The 20,414-nt window shown below is 45.7% G+C and overlaps 1 protein-coding gene across 1 annotated transcript; it reads left to right on the top strand.

Moving 5' to 3' along the window:
- Positions 1-355: 355 nt before the first annotated feature.
- LOC306942041 (calmodulin-1) lies at positions 356-20,390 on the top strand. The gene is made up of 6 exons (XM_079527728.1): positions 356-482; positions 13,967-13,997; positions 14,817-14,960; positions 16,558-16,664; positions 17,352-17,487; positions 18,407-20,390. The coding sequence occupies exons 1-6, from the start codon at positions 480-482 to the stop codon at positions 18,433-18,435; spliced, it is 450 nt and encodes a 149-aa protein (XP_079383854.1). The 5' UTR covers positions 356-479; the 3' UTR covers positions 18,436-20,390.
- Positions 20,391-20,414: the final 24 nt, after the last annotated feature.

The following is a 20,414-nucleotide window of genomic DNA, read 5'->3' as shown; positions in this document are numbered from 1 at the left end:
GTGAGTGACAACACCGAAATGTGTGGGACTGGGAGGGACTCATTGGCATAAAGACTAAATTGGGGCCGGGGAAAAGAGTAAAAAATAATTAGCTACTACTTTAGGGGATTTTTATTTTTATTTTAAATATAAATTGGTATTAATTGAAGAGAGAGAGAGAGAGAGAGAGAGAGGTTTGAGAGTGCTAAGTTATCCTAAAAATGAATTTAATTAAATGAAGAAATGAATGTATTAACTGGAGAGAGAGAGAGAGAGAGAGAGAGAGAGAGAGAGAGAGAGAGACGGATGCGGAAGTGAGGAGGAGAGAGGCACTGACTAGGCGGAGGAATACACAGCTCTCTCTCCAGTGCGGCGGTAGTTCGGTCTCTCTCGCTCCAGTACGTCCATCCAGGCAGCAGCAGCAGCTCGGTGGCAGCCGTCCATTACTCCTCTCTCTCCCCCTAAAAAAAACCAAGACTAAACACACACACACACACATCATGGTGAGTATTACCGAACTGACGTCTTTTATCACGTTATCGTTCAATTCGCCTAGGTTTGGTCGCATGCGAGGTGGTAGAATTTAGAAACGGGATGGAAAATGTATGAATTGACTGAGCTATTTCCTCCACGCCTCCATTCCATTGCAGAGAGAGAGAGGGAGAGAGAGAGGCTGCTGCGTGTAATGTACAGTAGTGTGTGTGTGAGACGAGTGTGAGTGCTTATTTCTTGTGTTATAAGCTGTAATAAGGTGGTAATAAGGCTTCAGTGTCTCCAAAATGGACGCCTTTTGGCATCAGCTGATTTTGGGGGTTGTGGGTGTTTCGTTGTGGCCACTATAGTACTGAGTGAGTTGAACTAGTGTTGATGTTTATGTGTATAGGCTACTATACACACACTTGTTATAATGGACATACAACTGGCATTGCATATGGCGGGCCGGTTGCCAGCTAATATTAGCCACGCAGCTAACGTCACCCAACTGTACAGATCAGATCATACAGTAACAGATCAGATCATAAGTTATTGTCTGACAGCGATATTTTTGTATCCTACTTTGACTTGGGGTTTTGTGGACTTTGGTTTGGTAATTTCTAGGACAGTCATAAAACATGAAGCATATAATTGGACTGAATTGGCTGGTGGTGAACATATTTGTCTTATCAGTTAATGCTGCCAGGTTTCGCCCTGTAATCCGCATTAATAGGCCTACTCATCAGAATTATGAACGTGTGTGTATTTGGGGGGAAACATGAAGAAAAAGTAATCTGGTGGTGATTATAGCCTATACTGCCTCACACTGGGATTATGTCTATAAATTGTTCGTTTTGCACTTGGACAGAAAGTCTGACAATATCCTCCCAGTCCCATATTCGCTTATCAATCTTTCTTTCAGTTTTGGGGGGGAACATCTAAAACAGAAAAAAAGAACAGCATGAACAGTGAGCAAAAAACCACAAAAAAAACACCAAAGCTTATTTCTGTCATATCATATCCTCAGTGTTTTGAGGGCCCTGCCCTATTACTGATGTACCCATTAAGCTGAATGGTCCACTGGCTGCACAACAACAGTCCACTCCCTAGGATGGATTTCACTTGTTGGCCTTTCTTTTTTCTTCTTCTTCAAATGTAATTATAAAGCTTTATGTTCGGTTTGGACTAAAATGATTTAACAAAGTTGTTTCCTAAATCCACAATGTCAGCCTCCGGTCCGTTATCAATGGAGTGGCTCCAGGAAGTGCTGATATGATTAGAGGTTTCTTCGGGAACAGTCACTCGGGTTCACAGAATGTGTGTGTGTGTGTGTGTTTCTGTGTGCGTGCGCGTACGTGTGTGTCAGTGTGTGTGTGCGTGCAGGGCTGCGTGAGTTCTCTTTAGGGTGGTGAACTTTTGATGTAGGCCAGTTCTTCTGAAACATTTTCATGTCAAGGAAGGACCCCCAAATGAATATATAATTGGCCGCGGAGCACCATCTGAAAAGATTTTGTGGGGATCCCTATTAAGAGAAGATTTGTGTTCCACAAATAATGTTTCGTAATAATTGTCCATCTTCAACTGCTTATCCGTAGTTGGGTCACGGGGGCAACAGCTCCACCAGTGTTCCAGACTTCCCTCTCCAGAGCAACATAAAATAGGGTTAAAGTGGTTAAATGTTATATTGCTGGCGACACCCCTGGGTGAGAACCACCGAGTTAGGCTACACACACACATTGGCTGCTTCCCATCATGCTCACAAAAGCATTGTATCCGCTAACTCAATTCTGTCCGAGTGTCTGTCATGTCCAATATACTGCGATATTAAACTCTGGTACGGCACACTTTCATCCCTCTTCCTCACTGCACTACTTTGTCTAGGAGGACATGTCACTCAGAATGGTTGGTTACTATAACAAACAGAGTTATTTGCTCTTTATGGGAGGGATGGTGTGTTCAGCAAGTTGTAGTGAAAGATGTGCGCCGTCAGCTGGTCTTTAGTTACCTTCTCGCCGTGAAGTTACCCCTTCCAAAGCGATTGACTTTCACTTGCCAAGTGTGTTGGCGTGTAATAATACCGGTTTAGCATAATCTGCAAACAATGTAAATCTTTTTCTTCCACAAGCTAAATGCAATAGGGCGTATACTGTATATGCTCGTACTTAACACAAGAGACAACATTCTTCCTTTCCTGTTTGTAGCACTGCCACGGTGCCACCCAAATCTTCTTGGCTGATTGTGTAGACCAGGGGTTCTCAACCCGTGGGTCGCGACCCCTCGGGGGGTCGCCAAATTATTTTAGGGGGTCCCCAAATTATTTTCAAAAAATAAAAATATTAATTTGTTTAATTTTTTTTTCACGATTTTTCAAAAATAGCAGACCTACAAGCTCGTAGCGCGCCACTCGGTGGCGCGCTATGAGCTTGTAGATCTGCTATTTTTAAATAGCTAAATTATAACAATGCTTAAAACACCAAAAGGGGTTCCCGCCCAAAATGGTTTAAGGTTATTGTAGCAGTCAATTTATATTGGGGGTCGGGAGGGGGCGGGGCGGGGGTCCCGAGACATTGCCAAAGCATTTCCGGGGGTCCCCGGCCAAAAACGTTGAGAACCCCTGGTGTAGACCTTGTTTTGTTCTCCTGCAAAGGCTGAAAAGTCCCAAACATAATTAAGTCATTATTATGTATTTATTCATTTTTACTAGGCAGTAGTTTTGTTTATTTAGATAGTAGAGAGACAGGAAAGTGATGGCAGTAAAGGTCGTACAACACCGGCCGGAGTAGAAAACCGCGGGAATTCCCGATTATGTGCACTGGACTGTCCAGTCACAATGGAGTGCCACTGAATACATGTATTTATTTATTTGCTGAGAGTCATGGATGGACCTATGAGGCCGATTCTACGAATGCCTTCTACTGTATATCAGTAGTTCTCAGGTTCTCAGTCACACGTTGAAGATTTTTAAAAAAACGTACATCTGCTATTTTTGAATAGTCAACAACGCTGAAATCTAGAATGACTCTGATACTTTCCCGGATTTAATAGGCAGGTCTGTTACATTCACATTCTGACAGTTACATTTTTGTGTTTACAATGACGACGGGCTGCATGTCACGATTACAGAAGTTGACAATCAATTGTCATACAAATATATGTGCAATCAACAATTTAATTTTGTTTTTGCCATTGAACATTGGAACATAAGTTTGGTCCCTGGAACAACATATTTTCAGATGGGGGTCCGTGGCCAAATACAGATCTTTCTGAGGGTGCTTGACATGAAAAAGGTTGAGCACCACTGACATAGAAACATAGTTTTTTTTCCAGAAAACTGTCAGGCTTTAGAAGGCATTTGTAGAATCGTCCTCAGGTCTAAATGGGTTAAATATCCAAGACCCTATAAATAATGCGGTTCTAAAGCTCTAGCCCTGCAGGGCTTTTTGTGCGTTTATACCCGACTGGGAGGCAGCCCCCACGTTGGTTTCTATAGCTACTACCTGGCTGTTGTATTACCGCCCGTAGTCGGGTGCTTGTTTTTGCCGTTGCTATGGTTACCCGACCATATCCACCCAGAGCCTTGTAGCCTGACAAGAGTTGCATCACTGGAGAATGTATTTAGCTCCCAGTAAGGGCATGTTGCCTGGCAACGTGTGCAATCCCAGGCAGTACGATTTGGTGGCTAATTGGGTTGCAGGAAGTTGTAACTGAATCACTTGAGGTTGGGTTAGGCTTCTGTTCTGTGGCCGCTCGCGACGACGGCTCTCATTTTGTCAGCTCACCCAGCGCTGAACCAGGTCCACATTTCTCAGGGCACTGGTTCTCCAAAAACCCTTTTCACATCAAGGTCCATTATTTATTTAGGCATTTGAGCCACGGACCACCACTTGATCAGATTTAGCCTCTCAGACCCGAAACTTAGAATATGTTGCAGATATTTAACAATGGTTTAACTCTTGAGAGCGTAAAATGAAACCAAATTTGGTTTCATTATACGCTCCCAATAGTTAAAGAGCTACTGTGTAAGGGTCCATTTGGTTACCGACTCTCCATCATTTAGCTGGGGACCACCTGAAGCCCCTTCAAGGACCACTGGTGGTCTCCGGACCACTGGTTGAGAGCCACTGTCTTAGGCCACTGGTTCTCTGAGTTCTTAACCTTTTCATGTCAAAGGACCCCCCAAAATTAAAATGTATTTTGCCGCGGATCACCATCTGAAAATATTTTGCGCCAGCCAGGAACCCCCAGTGTTTTATTTATATTTTTAAATGTTTAAAATGAGCAGATGTACAAGTTTGTAGTGTGGTACAAAGTGACGCACCGGCGTGAGCTTATACATCTGGTATTTTTTAAACGTAATATGGATAAAGTGGTTGATTAAATGACTGTGAAGGACCTCTGGACGGTCCCCGGACCTAAAGAACAACTGTCTTGGGGCAATGAGACCAACTCTGGTCACAGTTCAGCTTATGTACTAATGCCTGGCTGGGTGGGAGTGTACTTAAAAAAATGTGCTCATTGCATTGCAACTTGTAGAGTTTGATTTTGGCGACCAGGTTCATCAGTGGGATCCCCCAACCCTGATCCAGTCTCCACCCTTTGTCGTTCATATAGACAAGCTATGTTCCTGTCGTGGCTTTTCATTTATTATTATTATTATTTGTTATTTTCTTCCCAATTTAGTCACCCTGCCATGGGCCCAGCCTCTTTGTTTAATACAAATGAAGTCGTTTCTTTCACTATATTATTAGAAATAGGGCTTAAGTGACAATTCATAGAGAACCCTTTTCCTTTTCTCGAAATGTAGTAGTGGAGTTAAAAATACAATATTTGTATTTGAAAATGTAGTGAAGTGACAGTCATGAGTATCCGAAAAAACACAAATACTCAAGTTAAAGTACAGATAGTTTCAACATTTACATATAATATAGTAGGCCTACTCAAGTAAGTGTACTTCATTACTGCCCCCCCCCCCCCCCCCCCCCCCCCCCACACACACACACACACACACACACACACACACACACACACACACACACACACACACACACACACACACACACACACACACACACACACACACACACACACACACACACACACACACACACACACACACACTGCTGATGATAGCAGGTCTTGTTACAATCTATGTCATGTAATCAGAACTCAGAAGCACTTTATTGCCAGTGTGTCGGTGCACACAGGACTCGGTTGTGATCCAGGTGCAACATGAAACGGGCACAATAACAGTTCACGTCACTATATCCGACCGGCAAGAAACCTCGTATCTTCAAACGGTTTGTGTTTTGGGGTGAACTTGATCACACTACAGCGTCACACAAAAGGTATCAAAAGTAGCTCGAAGCGACGCATTTTTGAGCTTGTAGATCTGCTACTTTGGCCATTTTTTTAATTTGAATCCTGAGAAGTAACCGTTTTGGACATGTGAGGTTTCCATCCACCCGAACAGGGACGATTATCTTCATAATGAAAATCGTCTGATTTCCTGCAGCGGTGGCGTGTGCAACAATAGATACAGTAGTCCTGCAGCACCTCTGAGAGTGCAGTTTGGTGAAGAGGGTGGTCGCAGTGGGGTAGGAGGACACTGTCGAGGGACGCACCATCAATCGGCCATCATATCGGTATCGGTGATGATTGCCTTAACCCATTCAGGCCTGACGTCGAAATTTAAAAAAAAAAAGTTTTCTAAATCATGACAATTTTCGGAAAGATTTGAGGCACATTTTAACGATTTAAAGAAAATAGCAGATCTACAAGCTCGTAGCGCGCCACTCGGTGGCGCGCTATGAGCTTGTAGATCTGCTATTTTTCAATAGCTAAATTATAACATAATGTATGTAACCACCAAAAGGGGTTCCCGTTCAAAATGGGTTAAAAAATGCCATCGGTATTGATTGACCCGATATCCAAATAATATCTCGGTTTTAGGCGATATCTTTTTAATGATGGAGGCTTGCAGATTCAGTCTTGTGTTTTCTCGAGAAGCTTTCAAAAGGCTCAAAAAATGTTTAAATAAAAATGCTGCACTGTTTGTTAGAATTCTGCATCTGCACATCTGAACCTAGCCTGACGAAACCACACATTATTATGGAGATATCAGATTTTTTGTCCCGCTGCTTCCCGTTCATCGTTTCTGCTTGAGAGAGCCCCAAGGGGCCAGTGAGGCGCTCCAACGTTGAAGCTCTGGGCCCTAGTGGTAAGAGGAAGGACTGCAGGCGGACCCGTGCACGGACACGTAGGACCATCATTCCCTACGTCACCCATACGTCACCCCGGACCTCAAATTTGAGGTCCGGAGGAGGTACTTCCGGCAGTCTTCCGGGTGCTTCAAAACGCCACTGAGCAACTTCATCGAAATGAATAGCTTGGGGACGGGGCTAGTGCTCCAGTTCGGTCTCTATCCTTTATATACTCTATGGAGAGCCCAGATGCAGGCAGGAGGAGGGAACTTGTGAACTCAATACTGCCGCAATCTGGCGGAGTCAGGTTACCTCGCACCACAGTTACTGTACAACAGCCCTACTAGAAACCTGTACTGCAATGTCGGCATCGGTTGATTTGACCATGCAAGGATAATCGGTAATCGGATATCGGCCAACATTTCGATGTCGTGCATCCCATCTCCATGGTTGGCTGAGTAGAAGTTCACCAGAATGTTGAGCTTCCTAAACTGGCATAGGGAAGAAAAAAAAACGCTGCTGGGGCTTTTCTGATAGCTGGAGATGTGGATGTTCTTATCCCACTTATATCGTGACATTTGTCTTTTTATTTCAAGGACCCCCCCCCCCCGCTTGATATGATTTGTATCTTTGAGACCCAAATACAAGCAGGCTGTAAAATCTTCAGTGTCATTTTTTCTCTGAGAGTGTACAAACGGTACCAAACGGACCCATAAGGGTCCGTTTGGTTCCGTTTGTACACTCTCAGAGAAAACTCCTCAAGATCCATGGACCCCCACTGTTCAGTGTTCAGAATATCAGTCTTCATGCTGTTGTTGTGTTGTTTTGTTGTCTTGGCAATTAGTGTTGAGATTCCAGGAGGAATCCAAATCATTAACATAGTTGGATGAGTCTCTCAAAATCAAAGAGATAAGTGATCCATTTTGGGTGTGAATATTTACTAAGATTCTTGTGATTGCATTTTGGATTGTGTAAAACTGAAACACACACAGTCACACAGACACAGACACACACACACACACACACACACACACAAGAATGTGCTCTAGATTGCCCGGCATTGCAGCACCTTGCAAGGAATTTGGCCTGGATATTAGAGTAGGTTAGCAGCTTGTTACAGTCCCTAGAGCACACATGAGAACGGATCATCACGTGCGCGCGCACACGCACACGCACACACACACTGCACACGCGCACACGCCATTAACGGTAAATCACTCATTACTTCTGCATGGCTATACTGATGGCCTGTGGCTAAAAACCGCACACTCCAGACCACACTCCTCTCATTTCATCCTCTGTACTCCTGGGCTGAGACTGATGGCGGATTCTGGCTTCCCATAATCATATTTGTAGCAAATGACATTTTGATGACATTTATATCGGCCAATGATTTGTCTAAAATTATATATATTTTGAGGGGCGCCCCTCCTATGCACAGCTTTGTGTGTGTGTGTGTGTGTGTGTGTGTGTGTGTGTGTGTGTGTGTGTGTGTGTGTGTGTGTGTGTGTCCGTGTCCGTAGCAGCACGGAAAGTGATCATTTGATTGTTTGGCTGATGTATGACGATAAGAGCGCCCCTCACTTCACACAAGTGTGATTTTCTTTAGATGAGGTGAGGATACCGTGGCTGTTTCCCATGTTACCATCTAAAGAACTAACTCTCTTAACAGCATTTGTTACGGTGTCATAATTCGGCATTTGTTACGGTGTCATAATTCGGATGCGAGCCGTTTTGAGGTTTGAGGCAGATGATTCATACATTTCATATCCGTGTTGTTGAGTCCCCCCCCCCCCCCTCCCACAATGCCCCAGTCGCCAGAGGGCGAGGACCTCTGAGCTTCGTTAATGGGCTGGAGAAAGCGGGGAGATGCTGTTGAATGATGCCGACCCCGTAATCAAATCACTCAGTTCAAAAGGGCCATTTCAGGACATTTCTGCTCATTTTAAAACAATTCAAAAGCATGCAATTATTATAAATATGGCTTCTTTTTGGGTGGGGTGGGGGAGGGGTCAGATGACCAGGATCTGACCAGCTAAACTGATCCTCCCTGGGAGACGACATTGTACCCACCAGATGACAGGCCTTGTTTGATACACACACTGACTGGAACCTTTTGACCTCCCCTGGTTTGGTCACTATCTCTCAGACACGGGCCTTAAATTGATTCTCTCTCTCACACACACACACACGCGCACACACACACACACACACACACACCCCTTATGTATTCCTCTGGTAATACATAATACTGACCACCTCGGCGGCTACTGCAGGAGGTGGCCACCTCTATCCGTTCCCCTCTCTCTGTCTCTCTCCATTCAGCCACCCACCTGCCTGTCCCTCCTGTCAGAGAGGAGGTCGTTGGTGGTAGCTAAGCCGTGTCACATTTGCTGACCCGCCAGCGCGAAGTGAGGTCCCCTCAGCCCCCCCCCCCCCCCCGGTCAGACAGGTGCTTGGTAGAAGTGCAGTCCAGTCACGTAGGCAGGTCTCGGCAAAAGGGCAGGGAGGCAGAGAGGGCTGAGCGAGGGGGACGGCGGATTTATCGAGAGATAAATGGGCAGACGGACGGACGGCCGGAGCAGCCGACGACATCGGGAGAAAGGCCAACTATCAGTCATCCAGCCTGTTGTCGAGGAGAGACTTGAATCGTCAAGGCGCTCGGGTGGCGCGGGGGTAAAGTAGGCTACGTGTCCACCGCCGCCGAGTCCAGGGGTTCAATTCCACCGCGGTGCGACGCGCTCTGGCTCGGCCGAGCGTCAACACGGACACACGTTGTGCGATATTTGTCGCCACACTAGCGGATTGGGGGGCGGGTGGTGCCTGTCAGTGAGGAGGGGGGGGAGGGGGTTGGTATTGAACGGTGCGAACTAAGTAGGACAGAGGCACCATGTCCTCCCGGTGGGGGCTCCTCACTGGCAGGTGAACCAGTAGGTTGCAATAGCGTGTTGGGAGGGTTTAGTTGACGTGACGGCCAAATTGGAACGGTAAAAGGAGGTAAAAATAATTGGCTATAAACTGAAGAAAAGAGACTTCCAATTGTTGGATCGCTCTAAAACCAAAGAGGGAGGTCAGTGTGCGTCCATCCACACTTCTGTTAAATGATTGCTCGGACGTAAGTCTGCCGTCGATTAGTCTGCCGCTCTGGTGGCATTGATGAGACTGTCCCTGCCTTTCGTCCGTCCGTCCGTCCGTCCGTCCGTCCGTCCATCTACCTATCCAGGGGGAGTGAAGGAGGCATCCAACCTACACAGGTGCTGACAGCGACCTAACCGCCCGTACTGTCAGAGACGGTAAATCCTCCTCCTTGCGCCGGCGGCAATCTGAGACCGACTGTCATCGAGCAATCCATCATCCACTCGTGCAGCCACCCCCCCTCCAAACCCCCAACCCCCCCCTTGAGGCATCATTCATCCCTACTACGTCCACGCGTGCGGCTGCTGTCCCTCGGCCCGGCTCCCTCGCGGCGGCGGCATGCTGCCCGAGAAGCCTCCGGCCATGGTGGGCAGCATGCTGTACGAGGAGGAGGACGAGCCGGTGAGCCTGGCCACGGTGTATGAGCTGCTGGACGAGCAGGAGTACTTCTACGGCGAGATGCTGCAGCAGCAGGAGCGCAACTACCGCGGCTTCCTGCAGATGCTGGTGGACTCCACGTCGGGCCGCGTCGACGGCCTGGTCAAGGAGCTGCAGGACGTGCGAAACGCCATGCAGGGCGTCCGCAAGGAGCTGGCCGAGGTGCGGCGGCAGGGCGGCCAGAACGACAAGCGGGCCGAGTGCCTGGCGGAGGGCCTGCTCATGGTGAGGGGCGCCCTGGACGGACTCGTCCAGGGCGCCAAGGCCGGGGTGTCGGGTGGAGGAGGAGGAGCTGGAGGGGGAGGAGCAGGAAGAGGAGGGGGAGGAGGAATAGGAGGAGGAAGAGGAGGAGGCGGCGCAGGAGGGCTGGATCTGAAGCAACGCAGGGTCGGAGGACTCGGGGGAGCACTGAAACTGGACGGAGGAAGGAGAGCACCCGAGCCAAAAGCCATGAAGCTGCTGGCAGATCTCACCGATATCAACTTTGAGGGTTTTCAGGTGGAAGAGGCGTGGGGCGGGCATATTATGTATATGTGCACGTACATACACACATACATGCACAAACACACACACATACATACACTGGGCTGTCCCCGAACGTTCCAAATTATATCAGTAGCCTATAATGGCATTGGAATCCCAAATCAGGATTCAGATTATTTATTTCGGGTGTGTGATCTGCCCGTCCATTTACAATCTTAAAAAAAGCTTGTCGGGTTTGTCGGCTAAGTTTGATGGTCAGTAGCTCCAGAACGGGAGAACATTGCGATTGTTTGTTTAAACAGTGCCATCCGTGGGCCATAAAGAGTCACAATCGGAGAGCAGATCTGAGAGAAAACAGAATGATCTAAGAGTCCTTTAGATCTGTCATGTTGGTACACGGAGAAATGCTGGGCTCCAGCCAGGCCACGTCCCAACGAATGCCAGAAGAACACAGTATTTCCACATAATTTGTGCATGCAGCTCATCTAGCTTATTTTCCAGGGACTGAACAATGAAGTTTTGCTTGCAGAATGCCAGGCGGCTTCTCTCTCGCTCAGGCTCTGTTCTGAACAGAGACACGCTTCCTTTGTTGTCCTCCAGGCAGGACCCAGTGGAGTGCATCGTCATCCGCCATGTCGGAAAAAAGTTGGCGTAGAAAAGTCTGAACTGGCGAGAGATCATATCTCCAAAAGTGTGTGTGTGGATCATACTGAATAATAGATGATAGCACTGAATGTGCAAGAGGAGAACTGGCAAAGTTGCCAAAATCACTGTCGTGTTTGAATATTGGAACATCGCAAATAATTTCACCGCCAGTTTCAGAGCTATTTCACATACAAATACATTTACATTATGTTCCTAAATTGGAATTTCTGAAATACCAAACGAATACGAACGGACGACGCCTAAACTGTCATCCGGGCCGGCCCCTAACAGTAACACGCACACAGATATAGTTGTTGGGATACATTGGCACAGATGTTTATGATGTGCTTATTTTTCCGATGTGAGGAGGCAAGCATTCTTAAATCAACTGTGATTGTTTTCTTTTAAATCCAAACCATGTGTGTGACTATAGCGTTGGAACATGAATCCCCCGCTGAGCCAGCCTCTGGCCTAATGAAAGAAAAACAGCCCATCGAGTAGGGCTTGTTGTTCGCTGCCTGGTCTCCCATTGGCAGTGCTGGAAAAAGTACTCACATTTTTGAGTGGTGTAAACCACTCCTACAACTGGCTTTGTTAGTCTGTGCAGAAAAAATGAGCATGGTTGCTATGTTCACCCGGGTGTGATTTCATTACGTCAGACATGATTTCATTACGTCAGACATGATTTCATTACACCACTCAGTTCACACGGGTGTGATTTTTTACTTTAATAAGTAAAAGTATCAATACTGCAATGTTTAATACAAGTAGAACTCCCGTATTCAATATTTACTTGAGTAAAAGTACAAAAGTATTGGCATCAAAGTTTACTTAAAGTACCAAAAGTATTATGCAGAATGTCCCATTTCAAATGTTTAAACATCTTTTGAAAATAGCAGATCTACAAGCTCACATCGTGACCCATTGTGAGCTTGAAATAATAATATAAATATTATTATAAATAATAATCTACAAAGTAACTAGTAACTAAAGTTTTCAAATAAAGAGGACGAGACGCGAAGACCATACGGGCGACGCCATGTTGCTTATGGTGCTCCATGGAAGGAAAGAAACACCTTCCATGGAGCACCATAAGCAACATGGCGTCGCCCGTACGGTCTTCGCGTCTCGTCCTCTTTAGACAGTCCTTGATGTAGTCCAGGAAATAAGTGAGCCCAGTGTCCATGACATCATGGAGCCCATGGACACTTTTGAAATACTGAAATATCTAAAAACACACATTACCCACATAAAAACCCCAGGAAAGTGTTTCTTGTCTCCCAAACATCATTAAAATAAGATCTGGTCGCAAAAGGGGTGAAGTGGCCCTTTAAGTGAATGTACTTAGTTACTTTCCACCACTGTGTGACACATGCTACTACTACATTACTATTACTTGTTGTCTTTGGGTTTTGTCACGGCCGCTTTTCCCCGCATGTCACCCTGGGCTGTTGTAGAACATACTGCGGTCTTGCAGGGGCACGCCAGCAATAGGCCGGCGACCCATTTGGCATCTTTGGCATGTTACAGCTAACGAGGTACTTTCAGCGTTTGTTAAAGATGGCGTGCCATGGTTTTGTAATTTTTTTCCCCTGTTTTGTATGCGTCTGTGGGGTTAACATTGCTCTAATAGATCCCCAGGTGTGGTTATAATATGCAAATATGTCTTCCATGTGTATTTTTGGTTTCTTCCTGAAAGCCTTTGAGTCAAAAAGGCCCAATCGAAAATAAATACACCGCTTTAGTGACGCACTAAAATCAGCCCCTCCCCTTATTATCACACAACAACAGCTGTGGTTGCAGCTTCAGTTCAGGCGGGTGGTGCTAACATAATATCGTCATTTTAACACTAGTATATTCATAGTCATGTTTTAGCGGGGAAAAACCACGGCACTCCGTCTTTAATAACGGCCGGTTCCCTCTCTCTGTTCTCCCCCCATCCTTACCCTCTCCTCTCTGTTCTTCCCCCATGCCTTCCTTACCCTGTTCTCTCCCCATGCCTTCCTTACCCTGTTCTCTCCCCATGCCTTCCTTACCCTGTTCTCTCCCCATGCCTTCCTTACCCTGTTCTCTCCCCATGCCTTCCTTACCCTGTTCTCTCCCCATGCCTTCCTTACCCTGTTCTCTCCCCATGCCTTCCTTACCCTGTTCTCTCCCCATGCCTTCCTTACCCTGTTCTCTCCCCATGCCTTCCTTACCCTGTTCTCTCCCCATGCCTTCCTCACCCTCTCCTCTCCTCTCCTCTGTTCTTCCCCCATACCTTCCTTACCCTCTCCTCTCCTCTGTTCTTCCCCCATGCCTTCCTTACCCTCTCCTCTCATCTGTGTTCTCTCCCCATGCCTTCCTTACCATCTCCTCTCCTCTGTTCTTCCCCCATGCCTTCCTCACCCTCTCCTCTCTGTTCTCTCCCCATGCCTTCCTTACCCTCTCCTCTCCTCTCTGTTCTCTCCCCATGCCTTCCTTACCCTCTCCTCTCCTCTGTTCTTCCCCCATGCCTTCCTTACCCTCTCCTCTCCTCTCTGTTCTTCCCCCATGCCTTCCTCACCCTCTCCTCTCCTCTCTATTCTCCCCCCATCCCTTCCTTACCCTCTGCTCTCCTCTCTGTCTTCCAGGCTGACCAACTAACAGAAGAGCAGATTGCTGGTGAGTTGAAACTCTTCCAGCATTGTTCCCTATATTGATCTTCTACTACACACACACGGAAACGTGTGTGCGAGTCAACTTATATTACACTAGTGATATGCATGAGGCATATTATACAATTTGCAATGTATAGGTCTCTTTATTCAGAGCGACCCACAGTAAACACAGACATCAAATGCATAGAGACAGAGTAGTGCCTCAGTGATCTAGGATCATAGGTACACCAAGAAGAACCTAACATCACGTGAAGTGAGTGGCGCAGCGAAGGCAGTTTTTATATCAGCCAGGTGACGTCTTGCGTTGCAATTTACTGCCCTAAACAAACAATAAAGTCCATAGACTTGGCCGGCAAATGATTTACGTCTTAAGTGCCCTGAACAAGCATTACAAAGTCTCATTACAAAACCACATGGCATAATCTTCAAAAGCCAACTATAGCATGTCAGGCCAACAACATGAACATGCTATATCTAAATCTAACCCATTTTGGGCGGGAACCCCTTTTGGTGTTAGCATTATGTTATGCTTTAGCTATTGAAAAATAGCAGATCTACAAGCTCATAGCGCGCCACCGAGTGGCGCGCTACGAGCTTGTAGGTCTGCTATTTTTTAAAAATCGAAGAACGACTGACATAGAAACATAGCTTTTTCAGAAAACTGTCAGGATGTAGAAGACATTTTTAGAATCTGATCTCAGGTCAAAATGGGCTAACTTACGTGCACTATATATACACTACGCACATCGGTGAACTGATCCCCGCTCTCTGTCCCCCCCACCCTTTCCTTCCTCTCTCCCTAACCCCCTCCCCCTCCGCCCAGAGTTCAAGGAGGCCTTCTCCCTGTTCGACAAGGACGGCGACGGCACCATCACCACCAAGGAGCTGGGCACCGTCATGAGGTCGCTGGGCCAGAACCCCACCGAGGCCGAGCTGCAGGACATGATCAACGAGGTGGACGCCGACGGTACGTATATGACCACACAAATAGAACCAACCCACCGAGACCTGATTCTACAAAAATGTCTTCGAAATTCTGAGAAACCTATGTTTCTATATGTATGTCAGTGGTTGCTCAAACTATTTTGTGTCAAGGACCCCAGAAATGATACTGTATGTAATTGGCCGCCGAAAAACGTTTTGCTGTGAAAGAATATATATAAAAAGATTTGCACACGTTTTCAAGATTTTTTTCAAGATCTACAAGCTCATAGCGTTAGGCATCGTAATCACAAGTTGCACAGGGCAGATGTGACAAATAACTTAAAATATACAAAGAAATCACTGACACACCTTCCAAAAGGTTTTACAAAATAGCTGAAATAGTTGATCTACAAGCTTACAACACGTCACGATTCATTTTATTCATTCTATGTTGGGTTGTGCTCTGAAAAGAGCAGATCTTGTTATGAGCTTGTAGACCCGTCTATTTTCAGCATGCAACCAAGCGTTAAGTCAGGCATTAAGACGCCATCAAGGGCAGCCAGAATATTCTTTTGACGACAAAATAAATTTTTGACGACAGAATAAACTGTAGTCGCCTAAAACTAGACTCAAACTAAAACATTTCAGATGACTATGACACACTATGACTTTAACATTTGTCAAAATTAACACTGTTTTAGTGTCACACTGTAACTCCCATGGTTGAGCGTAGTTACATTTTTGCTAAAATAAGTTTTTATCAACATTTGCCTGTCTATTTCTCCTATGGTACCAACATCAATACAGCATGGAACTATAACAAAACAATATTCTTTAGTTTTCGGTCTGAGACCGAAATCTCATCAAATGGTGGTCCGTGGCTCAAATGCTGAATAAATAATGGACCTTGCAATTTACAATTTACAATTTAGGCATTTAGCAGATGCTCTTAATCCAGAGCGATTTACATTAAGCAATAACAAAAGCATGGCATACATCACATATATAAAAGGTAGTTATCATGAATCATGCGTAAACTAAGAACGTAACAGTGGAGTATCTATGTAAACTATACATACTATATTATATATTATACATGTGTACTATAAAGTGCTATGACTACATAACATGCAATTCTAGTCCTTGATATGAAAAAGGTATAAACTGGCATAAATGAACAAGTATGTCATCCATTATAAGCTGCGACCAGCTCTTGGTTTGTTTGAAATTGTTTTGTGGCAAACATGGACTAATCTATCTTCTTTGTCGTAGCTGAAAATTGAGTAGACCAAAATCATCTCTGTTATAATAAAGACATGCTGTACATGAGGAACTGTTGTGATTAGTTTCGTTGAGACATTGCCTTAACACTTAATGCACGTTATTGTCCAGCTGTAGGTGAGAACGGTTATCGGGAAGGCTTATGGTTCAAATTTCCTCGCACGGCGGTGGTGTGGCGTGTCGAAAATAGCCGACCTACAAGTTTGTGGGTCTGCTATTTTCGGCATGTGACACCGTCGCGCGACGGCGCATGAGTTAGCGTCGGAACAGCAACGAGTATGTTGTTGGGAAACGAGACGGGCAGGTGGAACGCTTTGTCGCTTCACCGATTGACCTCTGACCTTTGGTCCGTCTCTCAGGCAACGGGACCATCGACTTCCCAGAGTTCCTGACGATGATGGCGAGGAAGATGAAGGACACGGACAGCGAGGAGGAGATCAGGGAGGCCTTCAGGGTGTTTGACAAGGTGAGCGCGCGAGTGTGTGTGTGTGTGTGTGTGTGTGTGTGTGTCCTTGTTCTGGCCATGTCACAATAGGCGAACATTTGGCCAAAATAGCAGCTCTAGATCTAGCAGTGAGCTTATGTATATTGGCTATTTTCAAGAGATTTGATGCAGAGGGAGAAAATAGCAGATCTACAAGCTCATAGCGCGCCACCGAGTGGCGCGCTATGAACTTGTAGGTCTGCTATTTTCAAGAGATTTGATGCAGAGGGAGAAAAAAAGCAGAGGGGGACAACTTGAACCCTAGCATCCCTATTCTGGGGAGAACATTCACCCAAAACAGTGTTGTGAGCTTGCAGGCTATTTCGGGGGGCAAAAAGATTTGGCATAGACTGGGAAAAAAAGCAGTCAGGCAGTACAGCGCCAACTCGGGTCCAGTTTACCAAGTCTTGAGGATTTAAGTGGCTAAGACCATGAAAAGGAAATAATACGTACCAAACTACTGTAGTATGTACACTATGTTCATATAGATGGAGTTAAGAGGTTTTGTCAGAAGCTGGTTGTGACCCGCTTTGAGCTTGTAGATCTGCTACATTTGGGGTCCTTGACATATAACGTATACGTTTTCTCTGAAAACTGTTTGGATTTAGAAGACTTTGTTTTTTTAGAATCGCCCTCAATGTGCTAACAGTCATTGTGTTTGTGTCTCAGGACGGTAACGGTTACATCAGTGCGGCGGAGTTGCGCCACGTCATGACCAACCTGGGCGAGAAGCTGACGGACGAGGAGGTGGACGAGATGATCAGAGAAGCCGACATCGACGGAGATGGACAGGTCAACTACGAAGGTACGGAGTGAGAGAGGGAGAGAGAGAGAGATGCTTTTTACTCCGTTCACGCGTGTGAATACTGAATAGAATGGAGCGCAGATGCTCCACAGGCAGGCACACATATATGAACACAGCTGCACACACAGAGGCTACCGCGCGTGCACGCGCACGCACACACGCGCACACACACACACACACACACAAAGACCCCCACATCCATCATCAGCATTATATAATTGCTTCCTGTTCATGTGTGTAACAGGACACTGTTCTTACATAAGCAGACAAACACTCATCAGTGACAGAGTAATTGCTTATGTTTGGATGTGTGTGTGCGTGTGCATGTGCGCGCGTGTGTGTGTGCGTGTGTGTGTGAGAGATCATGGCGGGCGTCTCCCTCTTTGAGTCAATAAGGATCAATAGGACAGTCTGTTATGTTTTTGCGGTACAGTTTAAAATTGAACAGCCTCTTAACGGTGCAGATGATTTCATATATCACATGATGCAAAAAGAACCAGACTATATTTCTGAACGAACGGCATTCTTGCTATTTAGCAGACAATTCAGCGGTTCCCAACCTTTTCTGGATCAGGGCCCACTTGAAAATCTCAAAAGCCCACCCATCTGACCACTGAACAGATGGGTGGGCCACGTGCATTTTCAGAGCATGTTTATTTTAATGATCAATCAATTGATAGTATATCCTTCCTCTCAGCCAACGACTAGAAAAAAAAAAAGGTAATTCATGCGGTTGTCACGGCCCGGCTGGATTACTGTAATTCTATATGTTTTTGCTGTTTTAAATGTTTTAATGTTGTTTTTTTACTTGAGGTCGTTTTATCATGTGGTGCAGCACTTTGGTCAATCTGGTTGTTTAGCTTTCTAAATGAAATGCACTTGACTTGCCTTGACCTCCTGCTTCTGTCTGTGTTCGCAGAGTTCGTCCAGATGATGACCGCCAAATGAAGTCGGCCCCGCTTCACGAAAAAACAAACAAAGAAGAATCAGTCAAATGTTTCACTTACCTCTTATTGCAAAAATCTACATTTATTCATACCGTTTCTGTATAGAGAACTTAAAACTGAATGTTGGAAAATTGAGATCTGTCCATACATAAACAACTTAAAAACGTACAAAAAAAGAAAAAGTTCTAAATCTGCATGTACCGGCTCGTATCCCCCTCTATTCTCCCCCTCCCCCCTCCCCGAAGCGCTTGAGCTGCCCAATCGCAAAATTCCGACCCGTTATCACTAAAGCCAAGCAGCCAATCAGCAAAAAGCCAGCTCCGTCCGGCTGACTGCTCCTCTGCTTCCTGGTTCCATCGCGCGCGACGACGACGACGTCATGACAAAAAGAAAAACAATGGTTATTTGGGCCGGCCAATCGCCTTTTTTTTCCGTTTGTGTTTTGTTTATTTTTCCTCCTTCTTCTATTACTTCCTATTCTTTTTTGTTTTTTTATTAATTTTGTTCTTCCGTTCTTCTTCTTCATGCATGCAGCTTTCGACAGGTTTTTTATCGTGGAGCGCCCCGTAGCAGAGAGCTGCAAGAAGGGGGGAGGGGTGGGGGGGGGGGGGTACTCCAAAGGAAGGGAGCGAGAGGAAGGACACTAGTTCTCAATACCCGGTCCGGGGCACCACCTGGGGCATTCAAAATGGACCCTTACTGTAAAGAGTGTACAAATGGAACAGAGTGGAGCCTTACGGGCGGCATTTGGTTCCATTTGTGCACTCTCGGAGTTAAACTTAACAGCGAGAATCGGGGGTCCCAAAGATATTAAAAAAAAACAATGGTTCCATTTGTACACACTCAGATTTAAACTAGCACTGAGAATCAGGTCCCAAAGAGATAGAAAATGGATCCATTTGTACTCTGTTACAGAGTTACAGACCCCTTGGCGCCCACCCCACCCCACCCCCGGGACCGGACGTTGAGAAACAGTGCGAGGAGGAAGGGGGAGGGACGTTGTGTGTATGTGGGTGTGGCTCTGCAGAGAGCGACGACACAGGAAGTGACTGAACCTATAGCGGGGAAATCCTTTGCAGTTTGCTTACCTTCAAAAAAATGAACTATGTGATGACAGAGATATTTTTAAGAAAAAAAAAGGAAAAAAAAAACATGACGATGAAAAAAAATATATAACTTCCGAAAAAAATGGAATTTAAAAAAAAAGAAAATAAATAAATACTCATTTTAGATTCTATGTTTCTGGCATGTCGGAAATAACTTCACTTTCTCTCCTTTGAATCTTGTGTGTTTGCTTATTCTTTTTATTTTTCTTGTTTGTTGTTGTTGTTGTTGTTGTTGTTCCCGGAGTTGAGCTGGGGTGGTTTCCTGGATTGCTGGAGCCCCCCACCACCCCCTGGAGTGTGGGCCATCTTAGACTGTTGGAGGGGCTCGGGTGGTCTCTTGATGACGGGGAATGATCACAACGGGACGATTTATTTGAGGCAATCTTAATGATCTATAGTAGCACTTTTTTATTAACGGGAACAGGAATTGGTAAAAAAGAGATTCAAATAAGAAATCTATAATCGATAGGACAAGGGAACTACAAGACGCATAAAAAAATGTTGGGGGGGGGGGGGACAACTAAATATGGATTCTTCATAACGTTTTTTTTTTTTTTTCTTTTTACATTTCTGCCAGGGATATTGTCTCAATAAGTTTGCCTGCGTTGTGTCGTCATGCCCCTCAGTGGCGGGTGTTTCACTTTCAGTTTGAAGTGGGGACAGGGTCGGTGCTTGGCAGCGTTTCTTATCTTGTGTTTTTGTTTGTTTGTTTGTTTGTGTGAGTGTGTGTGTGGGCGCGGCGAGGCCCGGCCCAGTCCAACTGTTCTGTTCGGTTCAGTTGAATCTGCATTCCAAGTTGTACATGCTAGTCTTTACATTTTGTTTTTCCAATAAAACACCATGAGGTAAAGCTCTGCCCTGTGCCTCTTTTTTC

Source organism: Electrona antarctica (genome assembly GCF_951216825.1).
Source record: "Electrona antarctica genome assembly, chromosome: 18".
NCBI classification, from domain to species: Eukaryota; Metazoa; Chordata; class Actinopteri; order Myctophiformes; family Myctophidae; genus Electrona; species Electrona antarctica.
The sequence above is the reverse complement of the archived record's forward strand: the minus strand, read 5'-3'. Positions and strand labels throughout refer to the sequence as shown.